Source organism: Schistocerca nitens, chromosome 11, assembly GCF_023898315.1.
Source record: "Schistocerca nitens isolate TAMUIC-IGC-003100 chromosome 11, iqSchNite1.1, whole genome shotgun sequence".
NCBI classification, from domain to species: Eukaryota; Metazoa; Arthropoda; class Insecta; order Orthoptera; family Acrididae; genus Schistocerca; species Schistocerca nitens.
The window spans coordinates 19,525,854-19,539,149 of record NC_064624.1 but is presented as its reverse complement, the minus strand read 5'-3'; the positions used below and the strand labels follow the sequence as shown (position 1 = coordinate 19,539,149).

The window sequence follows — 13,296 nt, the reverse complement described above, 5'->3', positions numbered from 1 at the left end:
ATGGCTGATGGTCGCGTTTGGCTTTGCATACGTGCACGGCGGCCATATTGAACAGATTTCTTACCTGAGGGCTTCAGTGTATTCACTGCAGAGCTGGTGGCCATTTCTCGTGCAGTTCAGTATCTCCATTCATGCCCTGTGGAGTTTTCTTTTATGTACTGACTCCTTGAGCAGCCTACAAGCTATCATCAAGTGCTACCCTCATCATTCTTTGGTAGCTACCATCCAGAAGTCCGTCTATGCCCTGGAATGGTCCAGTCGTTCAGTGGTGTTTGCCTGTACCCCTGGACACGTCAGAATCCCAGGAAATGAACTTGCTGACAGACTGGCCAAACAGGCTACACGGAAACCATTTCTGGACACAGGCATCCCCGCAACTGACCAGTGTTCGTTATTATGCCGCAGGGTTTCTCAGCTTTGGGAGATGGAATGGCAAAATCTCAGTACACACAACAAACTGTGAGCCATTAATGGAACCAAGAATGTGTGGAAGTCCTTGATGAGGGCATCCCGCAGGGACTCTGGTTCTCTGCAGGCTCCGCATTGGCCATGCATGGGTGACCCACGGCTCCCTCCTGTGCCGTGAAGACCTGCCACAGTGTCAGTGTGGTGCCCGGTTGACAGTGGCCCATGTTCTTCTATTGTGTCCTTCTTTGGCTGCCCTGTGATTTCATCTTTTGTTGCCAGACAGTGCCTCATCGGCTGATTTGGGTTTATGTTTCATCTGTGGGGGTGAGTTTTATCATTCTATCTGAGTTTTAGTGCCTGTCCTTTGTCCCTCTGTGTCCTCCACCCTAGTGCTTTTAGGGTGAAGGTTTTAATGTGTTGCAGGGTGACAGGCTTTTCCTATTTATTTTTGTGGTCGGCCAGCCACTGTAATCTGCTTTCATGTTTTACTCTCTTCTGTTTCTAGCGTCTCTCTTGTTCTCTTGTCCTCTTTTGCTCCTTTTAGTGTTCATTGCCTTTCCTTCATTCTTGTTGTGTTTTCTTTCTTTCTGTTTTGTGTTATGTCTCATCTAGTTTATTCTTGCACTTGTGGCATTGTTTTATTAGGACCAATGATCTTGTAGTTTGGTCCCTTTCCCTGTGTTTTACACCAACCAACCAACCAACGTTAGCAGCCACAGTATGATGAACACACCATGAGTCCAGGTCCAAAACAGCGTGCCACAGCAGTAGAAAACTGCAGCAGATTAGGGAGCATCTAAATTTTACTGTTATTCTCACTTAATACAATCACATGACCACAGTATTTATGCAGATCAATGGATTCATCAGATGATTCTCATCAAAAACTTGGTCTAAGGCTTAACATGGTCACACTTCAGTGTTCAGGATTACCAAATCATCGAATCCACTGCTGAACATGGGGAATTGAATAGCAATAACAAACTTGTTTGGTTGCTAGACATTACTCTAACCCCTTCCAAGGCAACGCCACAAGGTATTATGTCGTGCAACACAACCCAATTCGGGCAGTTTTTCAGATGAGAAAGCTCCTTGCATAATGTGTCTTCCAGTGAGAAGAACCAACAGCAAATACAGATAGCCAAGACCACACCAATGTTCTGTCTTTTGGTAACTCCTGTGCCTGCAGCTATTAACCTGAAACAACTTTTAAGGGCTACCAGTCACTCCAATCTGTCATGTTCGGCTGAATGGCAAATACTGTCTACATACCCAGTGCAGCTCTACCATGCCCCATGATGCCACAAGCTCCAACCAAAAGAAGTGACATACACCAGGTGTGGGGTGGGAATTCAAAGAGGTAGCCTGCCATGGCTGTATTATATCTATCTTCTGCCCAGCATCTCTCTTCAAGGTACCCTCTTTGCATACACCATGTTGCTTCATTATTTCATCGATACACTCTCTCAAAGTTGAGTGGTCTACTGTGTTTCTATCAGTAAGGTAATTTCCAATCAAAAACTGTTCTTTGGTTGCTAATTATCTAACATTATCAACAAATGATATCAGTTTAATGATTTTCAGTCTTGATATGTTGGTGCTGCTCCATCAATAATGTTTCCAGAACTTTGTCTTCTTTTGAGATCAGCAAGTAAAACCCATAGTTTAGATGCATTGAATGGGACTGGTTTAGCCTGTAGCCTATGCTCTCTTTTTTGCACCGTTAGGAATGTGGTTGCCCCACCAAAAGGAATTCGTGAAGTTAGAATAGTAGTAAGTAGTGTGCCAAGGTAGTGCGTGTGCGTGTGTGCGCATTTTTTAAAAATAATTTTGTCACAAATGAGTGTTCAGTGAAACAAAACTGTTCTAGACATTTTATTATTCTGACTGTAAAAGTAATGAGTGATGTTGCACTTGACAGTCCAGTTCCTGCTCCCCTACACAATTGGTGTACACTGTATTGTCATTTGATATGAACAACATTGATTTCATTGTTTCTGGTAGTAGCTGTGTTATTTTTTTTTGATTGCACTATCGTTATATACATATGAAGATAATGAATTTAGAAAATGTAATTGAAAACAGCATAGAGAGAAGGCTGAAGTTGAAGATCATAATGAATTTTCAAAGGCATTGTCATTAATCAGTCTTAAAATTTTTTGCTGCCTCCCATTGAAATATACCATAGTGAACTCGTCATCCAGAATTTCGAACTCAAAAGAGAACACTTAACCAGAACTACTATTTAGTTATTAATTAATATGGCAGTTGGGCTTCATATATGTGATACATTTTATGTAATGTGGGAGGACTGTAACTGCTTAAATGTACTCATTACAGTTTGTTTATTTTTACCACAGGCCCAAGTTTACCCATTCAGCATGAATGTAAAAGAAGAGTTGGAGGAGAGTGCGAATAAAGAGGTAATCTTAGAATTTATGTGGCTGCATGGAATTAATCATTGTTGAGTTGTGGTGAAAATGAGATGGTTATCAATTGTGTGTGTGTTCACTTCAGCAGTCCTGTTTTTACTATAGGGTAAAGATGACAACACTTACAGTATTATAGTATGCCCCAGGTAGGAAATGAGGAAACAGGTAAAATACAATATTTTGTTACACACTACCCCATATGGATTTAAACGTCTTTGAGCAGGTGAAGTAGTTTAGCTTGTGAGTTTGTAGAATTGCTTCTTTACATAATAAACACAAATAAAAATTGCATGAGATTGCATTGATAGTTATATGAAAATTGGTACCAAGTCCCAAGAGTCAAGCTATGATTTCCTGTTTTAACGAGTAGTTCCCTTAATGGTTCAATGTATGTGAACTCCAGCAATGGATGTTTTTATTCGCCACATGATACTGCTGTGGCATTTACACAATCATTCAAGGAAAATCTACACAAAGTAGTGCAGAAAAAGCAGGTGACCCTAACCTATTGAGTAGAGACAAAGATGTCCGTGCATACATTGCAAGTGGTATGGACAGGCAGTCTTGTGAAGTAGTTTTCAACAGTTTTCTGAAAACTGTTATAAGCTGCTAGTGTAACAGCCCACAAAAAATTGAAGTACTTCAGACCTTGTAACTACGAACAGTCATGTCCTTATAGATGGTACAAGTGCTGAGAGGGGTTATTGATCATACCAGGGCAGCAACAATGCTAAATGAAGTTAATGAATCCTTCAAGAAGGCTAGTAGAAGTGATTTGCTAGAAAGAGCAGGTAAGTAGTTGTTAGCATCCCATTTAGACAATGAGTGAATGTCATTTACTTCCAACATGATTTACATAGAGGAATATGGGCAAACATTAAATGGACTGTAAATCACACACTGAATAAGCATGTGGTGAGTAACTGGATTAGACAGGAAAGACTCACTGTGGTTTAATAACAAAATTTGAAAATGCTGCGGAAGCAGACTGTTGTACACTCAGTTCAAAAATCTATGCACAGTTGTGACAGGCAAGAGTTAATTGAAATTTGTGCATCTGTAAAAAGATCTATGCATGAAGCATACAACTACCACCATCATACATGAGCAACAGATTTTACAGATAACACGAGACATTTCTGATTCTATGTAAAATCACTGAATCAGACTTCTATCCAGGCAGTCATTGACCAGTGTGGTGTGGCTTTGGAGGAAAGCAGCTAATTATGAACCCCTTTCTATACTGAGTTTTAAAGTTTGTGCAGGAGGATCATAAAACATACGGTTGTCTGACTGTCACACAGACTCCTGTGCTGGGGACATAGTAATAGGATCCCTGGAATAGAGCAGCAACTGTAAGAGTTGGAAACAAAATAGTTGCCATGTCCACATGGAATTACAAATCACTTGTCCAGAGAATACTCTACAGCATTGGTCTCTTACTTAGCTTGCAGTTATTGCAAATCACTCGCCTAGTGCAAAGACGCAGGCAGCTGGGCAAAAGTTCAGGTGGCTTCTTCATATAAGAATAGTAAAAGAATGTACCTGCAGAATTACAGACAAATATCATAACACTTATTTGCACCAGAGTTACTGAAGGTATCCTCAGTTCGAATATAATTAATTTCTTTGAGACAGAAAAGTTTCTGTTCACAAATCAGCATGGATTTTGTGCAATACTCATCTTTGTCTTTTGTAAAATTATATACTGTGAACCATGGATGACGGGCAACAGCCTGGATTCTACATTCCTACATTTTCAGAAAGCATTTGACACGGTACCCCACTGCATATTGTTAATGGAGGTATGAGCATATGGAATAGGTTCCCTGATATGTGAATTGCACAAAGACATCTCAAGTAACAGGGTGTGATGAATGGCAATTGTAGAAATATTAAATTGAATGTAGATGAGTAGGAAAAAAAAATCATAATGTTAGAATACAATATTGGTACTGTACAGATTGACAATCTGGTCAGTACAATGTTTAGGCATAACATTGCAAAGTGATAGGAGTCACTATCAATGGAAAATAAATTTTTATTCATATCTGATCATTTTCAGTTTGGATTCTGTAGAAATGTTGGAACAAGTGAGGCAATACTAACCTTACGACTTACCTTAGAAGAAAGATTAAGAAAAGGCAAACCTACATTTCTAGCATTTGTAGACTTAGAGAAAGCTTTTGACAACATTAACTGGAATACTCTCTTTCAAATTCTGAAGGTGGCAGGGGTAAAATACAGGGAGCGAAAGGCTATTTACAATTTGTACAGAAACAGATGGCAGTTATAAGAGTCGAGGGGCATGAAAGGGAAGCAGTGGTTGGGAAAGGAGTGAGACAGGGTTGTAGCCTCTCCCCAATGTTATTCAATCTGTATATTGAGCAAGCAGTAAAGGAAACAAAGGAAAAATTCGGAATAGGTATTAAAATTCATGGAGAAGAAGTAAAAACTTTGAGGTTCGCCGATGACATTGTAATTCTGTCAGACAGCAAAGGACTTGGAAGAGCAGTTGAATGGAATGGACAGTGTCTTGAAAGGAGGATATAAGATGAACATCAACAAAAGCAAAACGAGGATAATGGAATGTAGTCAAATTAAATCGGGTGATGCTGAGGGGATTAGATTAGGAAATGAGACACTTAAAGTAGTAAAGGAGTTTTGCTATTTAGGGAGTAAAATAACTGATGATGGTCGAAGTAGGGAGGATATAAAATGTAGACTGGCAATGGCAAGGAAATCGTTTCTGAAGAAGAGAAATTTGCTAACATCGAGTATAGATTTAAGTGTCAGGAAGTCGTTTCTGAAAGTATTTGTATGGAGTGTAGCCATGTATGGAAGTGAAACATGGACGATAACCAGTTTGGACAAGAAGAGAATAGAAGCTTTCGAAATGTGGTGCTACAGAAGAATGCTGAAGATTAGATGGGTAGATCACGTAACTAATGAGGAGGTATTGAGTAGGATTGGGGAGAAGAGAAGTTTGTGGCACAACTTGACTAGAAGGAGGGATCGGTTGGTAGGACATGTTTTGAGGCATCAAGGGATCACAAATTTAGCATTGGAGGGCAGCGTGGAGGGTAAAAATCGTAGAGGGAGACCAAGAGATGAATACACTAAGCAGATTCAGAAGGATGTAGGTTGCAGTAGGTACTGGGAGATGAAGAAGCTTGCACAGGATAGAGTAGCATGGAGAGCTGCATCAAACCAGTCTCAGGACTGAAGACCACAACAACAACAACAACATCTGATCAGTACACATAAAATGTGCATGTGTTGTGTATTCTTTTGGACATGTCCAAGGGGACAAACAGTATTTTGATCCTGCAGCCACAATTACTCAGGGGACAAAGGAAGTAGAGACATTAGTTGTCTGTGGGCATTAATTTACATCAATGGGGAGGGTTAAAAATTTGTGCTGGACCAGGATTTGAACCAGAGTATCATGCTGACAAGGCAGATGCACTGACGACTATGCCATCTAGACACAGTGGTCATCACATACGCATGGACTACTCTAGCATGCTTCCTCTCAGACCCAAATTCTCAACTTATTCACTCACCACTGATGCAGTGCTCATGCTCCTGATCCTCATTACACATGGTGTCTCACTGGTCCCTCGAAGAGTTTGTGGTGTACATCTACACTGAAAGGATCATTGACTGACATCACCTTAATTATGTATGTGGTGTCCGTTCTTTCGGACATATCAATGTATTGTCACATCCTGTTCCAACAATCCGAACATGTTTTCCTTACTGCACTCCTTTGGCCAGCATTGTGGACATAAATATTGGTATTCCATATTTATGATCATTTCTTGGTAAAACCAATTGTTACGAGGTGGTATAATTCTGCTTGCTGGGGTCAACCACAAAAATGGGGACAAACATTCAGCCAGTGTGATATTCCTCCTCTCATTGTGCCATTTCAGTCAACACTCACTCATTGTGCAGCAGCATCACTGCATCTGATGGCAGCAACAATGCATACTGGGAGCATTAAGTGACAATACCAATACCTGGTTTCTTCTACTGGTGTGAATAAAATATGCTTATGTTTCAGTAGGTAATTGTGCATCCCTTACAGTGCTCTGCTGGTGTCACATACTGCGGTTTGAACTTCTTAGACAAGCAGTTGCTGGCCATTCAAAACAAACAAAAGAAGACTTCACTGTGATTATTTTTTGCGAAGTCACATGAAAAGTTTAAGAAAGTCTTATTTAAACTGATTATACACATATACAAGAGAATGGCATCTTATGATACAAAAAAGTTGCAATTGTGTTTCTCATCCTTAAATGACGAATTCTATGCAACTATTCTTCCTAGCGAATTGGTTAATTACATTGTCAGTAGGACAATCAGTGTGAGGCTGAGTGTCCAACATAGATAAGTCATTAAGTCAATCCTCCATGACTGTCGACCTCTGCCATGTTGAAAAATTTCTTTCTACTGTAGCAATAGATGCAGGTAGACAAGCAAATATTTTGTACAGTGTGTGCAAAGTAGGATAGATCAAGGACAGAGAGACAATGCTTGCATAACAGAATCACAGTCATAAAGGGCATTTATGCTTGTTTGCTTGCATTGAAGAATCTGTCCCGTTAGTCTCTTTTTAAACAGTGTGTTTCTTCTTCAGAGAATGGTAGTTCAGTTAATCACTGATTCAGTTTCTGTGCCAGATCATTACCATCATGTTTCAGTAGTTGTGAAGGCAAAAGTATGTTGAATTCTAAATGATAAATATTTTCTTCAGCAAAATGTTCTCCATGTCAGTCGTAACATGGTCCAGTGTTGTAATAAAAAGTTTTTTTTTCCAATATGTCATAGCATCATCATTATGATCAGTTTTCCCTGTGTCTTTGTCTGCCTGTAAGACAAGGAACACTCATCTCCACATGTAACTGTTCCGTAACTGCCTTTACCTCTTTAACAGTATGAGCAAAGTGGCTATCAGCATTAACTCTCATGCCGTCATAACCCTTGAACGTCGAATATAATTTTGCTTTTGCCATTGCGACGTCCAAGATAGGGTCTTGTAAGATTTTGCTGACTGGATGTGTTATATGCATAATGTCATGCAGTGTAAACAGTGAAACTCGCAATTAGAAAGAGCTCAAAGGAAAATATTGGTTTTGGCAGCTGTAGTTCTATCCCTCCAACACTGTATTTCTTGAAGAACTTCGCAAACTGTTTGGAGATTAGCTGCGAATTGAATAACAGCATCATGTCACTCAACCTATCTCATTTGACAATGTGATTGAAGTGAGTGTTGTGTCTCCTCAAGGTTGCAAACGGTTTGCTAGACACTGTAAAGACCGATACTACTTCTTCAATAGTACCAAGTGAGTTTCTCACACTTGTAACTTCACAACTGCAAGAGACAGCAAGGTGGAGCTGATTACTTCAACAACGGTGCTACTTGCACATTGATAGCTTTCTTTTTTATTGTAGCCACAGCTCCTTTAAATTATGACATATTAACTGAGCATCCATCACAGTCTATACACACATGGTTCTCCAGGGACAGAGAAAGGCTTTCCATTCTTCTTAAAATTGTAGTACCTAATAATTCACCAATAACACTACATTCATCTTGACACTCTTGAGGTTCATCGTCAATGTTTCCACTGAAACCCTTGTCTTTACTGATGTCAATGAAACTCAAAAATCTTTCAAGTAATTTGCCGTCACCTTCAACATATCTTGCAGCTAAACTCAGTTGGGTGATGTGTGCTATGTCTATAGTCTCATCGAAGATTATGCTGTAATAACAACAATATTTGATTTCCTCCAGTTATCCCGATAACATGTTTCACAGCATGAAATAAGTTCGTTACATGTTGTTTTACGTATGTGAGTGACATTCATTTTAGTGGTCTCAAGGTGATATTTTAGTTGCAAGTCTCCAGTGTAAATTCTAAATCTTAGAAAAGCTCTAAAGTTTCCCGTGTTACTTACTATACTTTCACAATCATTATCATTTTATAATAGACTCTCACGATCTCTGTCCCCACAGGGGACTATTTTGCTTTCCATGAGATAAGATTGTTTTTATTATAGGTACAAGATGGTCTCTGTTTTCCCTAATGCTTTCCATTCTCTGTCTTGACAATTGATTTATGACATCAAATTTGCGTTCCTCGTGTTGCCAAAAATAATTTTGCATGTGTTGATGCTTCAACATGGTACTTAAGCTGAGTGTGTCTCAAGGTCACCATCTTTACCAGTAAGTTTGGCAAACTTTGTTAGTGGTTCTCACCTGCCTCGAGATGACTGGGTGTTTGTGTTGTCCTCATCATTTCATCATCATCCAAGGAAGTGGCGAAATTGGAGTGAGCAACGGTTGGGAACTTGTACGGGCGCTGATAACCACGCAGTTGAGCGCCCCACAAACCAAACATCATCATCATCATCATCGTTAGTGGTTCAGTCACTAGTTTCTTGGCGATAATGGATTTATTTCCTCCAGCCATTTTATTATTCACAAAAATTGAACAATTAATGCAAAGAAATCCCTTTCTAACTCGTGAGAACACCAGCCGGGGATACTGTTCAAAATGATTATCATGCACTTGTCTACATTCAACTTGCTCTCTCTTGTTGTGCTCAGAAGTAGGAAAGACATATCCTTTTCCAGGTTTCCTTGAAGCTGTGAGAAGCTTGTGTTTAATATCATCACTAATTTTTCCTGATGCTAATATATCCAAATAATTGACAATATCCATGGGACTAAAGAAATCTGTCGATGAACTTTGTTGTGGAAGTTTTGACGAAGTGCTGGCACTGCCTTTACATCTGGCAGTGTTTTTGCAGCTGAATGGTGACTGGAATCACCAGATGTTTGTACTTTTTTCTTTATTACATACCGATCCATTTTATTAGACTGTTAAGATGTAGGTAAAATTAGATACCAGTCATTCTCGAATACACACTTCATTTGCACTGAAAAATTCAACATGGGTACATTTAGCACTAAAACACACTCGGCCACACTCCCCATATTTCTATCCCTAAGCACAACACTGACTGATGTCTGTGGTAATAGCCAAAAGTGCAGTTGTTCACTTTTTTATCACTTCCAAGTTATTGCGAAGATTGTAGCTTTCAAACTGACTAGCTGGCAGCAACTCTGCTTCTCACATATATATGTGGCTCAGTTGTTTTGAGAACATTCACTGCCAGAATGTCAAATGACCTTTCGGCCACTTATAAGTCACACTGGTGATGTCCCCCCCCCCTCCCCCCCTCCCTGAGCTAAGTTTTCAACAGGTGCTTGTCTAAATCATATGGCAGTGGTGGCTACAGCAGGGTCAAGATGAATGACAAAATTAGTAAATGTGGACAAGGGCTCTCACATTCCCACAAACAAGCAAAAGCTAAATACAGATAGAGAAAAGCTTACAGTATTGGTTTCCACACAGAAAGGCACAGTAAAAGAAAATTATTAGCACAAATATATTTATGCACCTGCTAATATTGCTACTGCAGAAGTGCTGTATTTGTTCCACACACATTGCACCACTCAATTAGCTTTTTTTCCTTTACATCAAATGCCACGATAATCTTTCAGTTGAGTGGCCCAAAAATTAAATTTTTTATGCAATTCTTTTGTAGGGATAAATTTGTGATACTAGACATGGTGGATGCAGAGAAAGTCCACCCATCAAGTAAGAGATTTCAGGAAAATCATGGAAGAACAAATATGGATGTAAAAAGAGGGAAATTGCTGAAACTTAACTTCAGTGGCGTGCATAGATATTCACTGATGGCTATAATTCTACCAAGAGTGTGACTGCATCGTTACACTATTTGACTCGGAAAAGTGAAGAAGAGTAAACCAGCTGTGGATTTGTACTCTACTGCACATGAAACAAGTCGTCACTGCTTTTTACATCAAAGGCCATTCCTTGTGCCTGTTCATTAACACTGATAATTTCTCTCTAGTTTCAGGTTCCTAGGACAACGACTATGGATGTCCATATGGCATATATGTGAGTTGTTTTCTGTGACTTCTAAAGGATTGCTAGTGGTGCAAGCAAAACAATTATATTTATTTTTATTTGCATGGGTTAAAGACAAATTCACAATTACAGTCAATTGTAAAATAATTAAATTTGTCACTTACATAGGATCCATAATTCACCACTTCAGTACTGTGACTGTGACACTGGAGAGAAGCAGAAGGGTCTTTTAGGGTGATTCATTGGCTGAAAAGGTCAAGGTGACGGAATTCAGATGGGGTGTGAAATGGTAGGTCTCTCGCCCCCCCCCCCTACCCTTCCCCCCTTTGTTGTGCTTAAAATGTCTGGAGTTTGGGCACATCTTTTGCATTGCAGCACTAACTCCATCTGTAGAGACTGTGGATGAGTATCGCTTGCAAATGCCTCGTGTGCCTCTTCCCATCTGTGTCCATTGTAGAAAGCTCACCAGATTACACTGTTTTCTAGAGAGTGAAGAAAGAACAAGAATACAAGACTCAGGACAAGCCTACTATCAGAGATGCCAAAAGGATGTGCAAGCAGTTGCCCCCAGCATGTACTAAATGTCATATGCTACAGCTACAAAAACATTTCCCCTTTGCCAATGGTACTTCTTCCTGTTACTGTTTCTGTAGTGGGTCCTCAGGGCCACTCAACCATCACTGCCCCCCCGATGGTTTGGGGGATCCCCTTTTGCTGCTTTCTCCACACCTGCTTTGGGGCCGATAGCTTCCCGTCCACCAAGGCCATATGTCCCCACCTCCCAGCCTGGAGACAAATGAGCTTCTGGCTTATCTTGCCAGGAAGGGGTCCTCGGGGACACTTCCTTCCCTGGTTTGCACTGGTCTACAACTGAACACCAGCAAGTGGCTGAAGGGGACACAGGCTGTTGCCCACACTGCTTTATGATCATCTTCTTTACCTGAAACTGATTCAGAGAAGCCCTTGGCATCATCAAAATTCTCTAAGGAGAAGACAAGTGCGTAGAGGAGGAGGACCTTTCAGTGGACCCCCACACTAGTAGATCCCACCTGTTCAACTCCTGTGGCCAAGGCAGAGATTCCAGCAACCCCTGAGGCCCCAGTTTGCTCCACACAATGGAACTCTGAATAGAGTTTGCACATATGTTCTGGATACACTGTATAGCAAACTTTAGCCCCTTGATACAGCTTTGGAGGCTGTGACTGTTTGGGTAAGTGCATTTCAGTACAGTACTGTCTGCAGTGTTTACCTCACTCCTGATGATAAAGCATCTCATGACATACTATTTGCATTGGTTTATCTCCCTCCCTCCCCCCCCCCCCCCCCCAATCTTTCCTAATCTTGGGCAATTTCAATACACACAACCCTATGTGGGTTTTAACCATGATCACTGGTTGTTGTAAGGGCCTCTGAAAGTTACTGGCACAACTTTAACTTTGCCTGTTAAATACTGATACCCCACACACTTCAGCATGGCACACAGTTTTCTCTGTCATTGACCTTTCCATTTGCAGCTTTTGGCTTCTCCCATCCATCCACTGGGGAGTTCATACTGACCTGTGTGGTATCAACCATTCCGCAATCCTCCTGTCCCTTCCTCAGCATCACTCCTCTGGATGCATGCCCAGATGGGCTCTCAACATTGCTGACTGGAGTGCTTTTGACAAACTGCCTATTGGCTTCTGTCTCGGGTTCTTCAGCCGACGTTCATCTAATGATTTTTCTGACGTTTCGCCAGCAAGAGTGGCTGGCATTGTCAAAGCTTCACCCTCCATTGCCGGTGGTGAACTGGAGGCGAGCTCGCGGCCGCAGACTATATGTACCTGGCGCGCCAACGTCCGAGGGCTTCTCAGCGGTCATTTCCGGTGCGGTTCTCCTCTTGCTACCTGCGACGGTCGTTCGCTGCAGTACGGGAAGCCAGGATCCGTTTACCTTAAGGCTTTCCTCTTTCTTGTTGAAACTGTTCGCGTGTTTTTGGATTTCTACAGCTTCTCTGAACAAGCGCGTGTGATAGTGCTTCTCTACAGCCAGAACTTCCGTGTCGGCGAATTTTATTACGTGGTCGGTCTCATTCAGTGCGTGTTCTGCCACGGCCGATTTCTCCACCTGCCCCAACCTGCAATGTCGCTTATGCTCTTTGATCCTGGTGTTAATGGATCGTCCAGTCATTCCGACATAAACTTTTCCACATGTGCAAGGTATACGGTATATTCCCGACATTGCAAGTGGGTCTCTTTTCTCCTTCGCCGATCTAAGACACTCTTTGATCTTCCTTGTCGGTTTGAAAATCGTCTTTACGCCGTGTTTGCGCAATATACGGCCGATTCTGTCCATCACTCTGGGAATGTATGGCAGAAAGGCCGTACCCGACATTTCTTTTTCTGGTTCCTTACTCCGCCGAGTGTTTGGCTCTGTTACACTTCTAATGTAATTTGTGGAGTACCCATTGCTCCTCAGAACAGTTTCCAGGTGTTGCATTTCTCGTT

The 13,296-nt window shown here is 41.1% G+C and overlaps 2 protein-coding genes across 14 annotated transcripts in view; both read left to right on the top strand.

The window, feature by feature from the left end:
• Positions 1 to 13,296, top strand: part of LOC126213376 (zinc finger protein 99-like) — a 143,370-nt gene that overhangs the window by 66,503 nt on the left and 63,571 nt on the right. The gene's annotated exons all lie outside the window — the stretch shown is intronic.
• The window catches only part of LOC126212891 (zinc finger protein 729-like), a 261,153-nt gene that overhangs the window by 185,848 nt on the left and 62,009 nt on the right, over positions 1 to 13,296 (top strand). For 7 of the 13 annotated variants that reach the window (XM_049940402.1, XM_049940393.1, XM_049940391.1 and 4 more), the window contains one exon: positions 2,769 to 2,831. The exons of 4 other annotated variants lie outside the window; for them this stretch is intronic. In XM_049940402.1, the coding sequence (XP_049796359.1) occupies positions 2,769 to 2,831 (63 nt within the window). Of the gene's footprint in view, positions 1 to 2,768; positions 2,832 to 10,793; positions 10,841 to 13,296 lie in introns of all 13 variants that reach the window. 2 more of the 13 variants (XM_049940398.1, XM_049940397.1) reach the window with 1 other exon arrangement.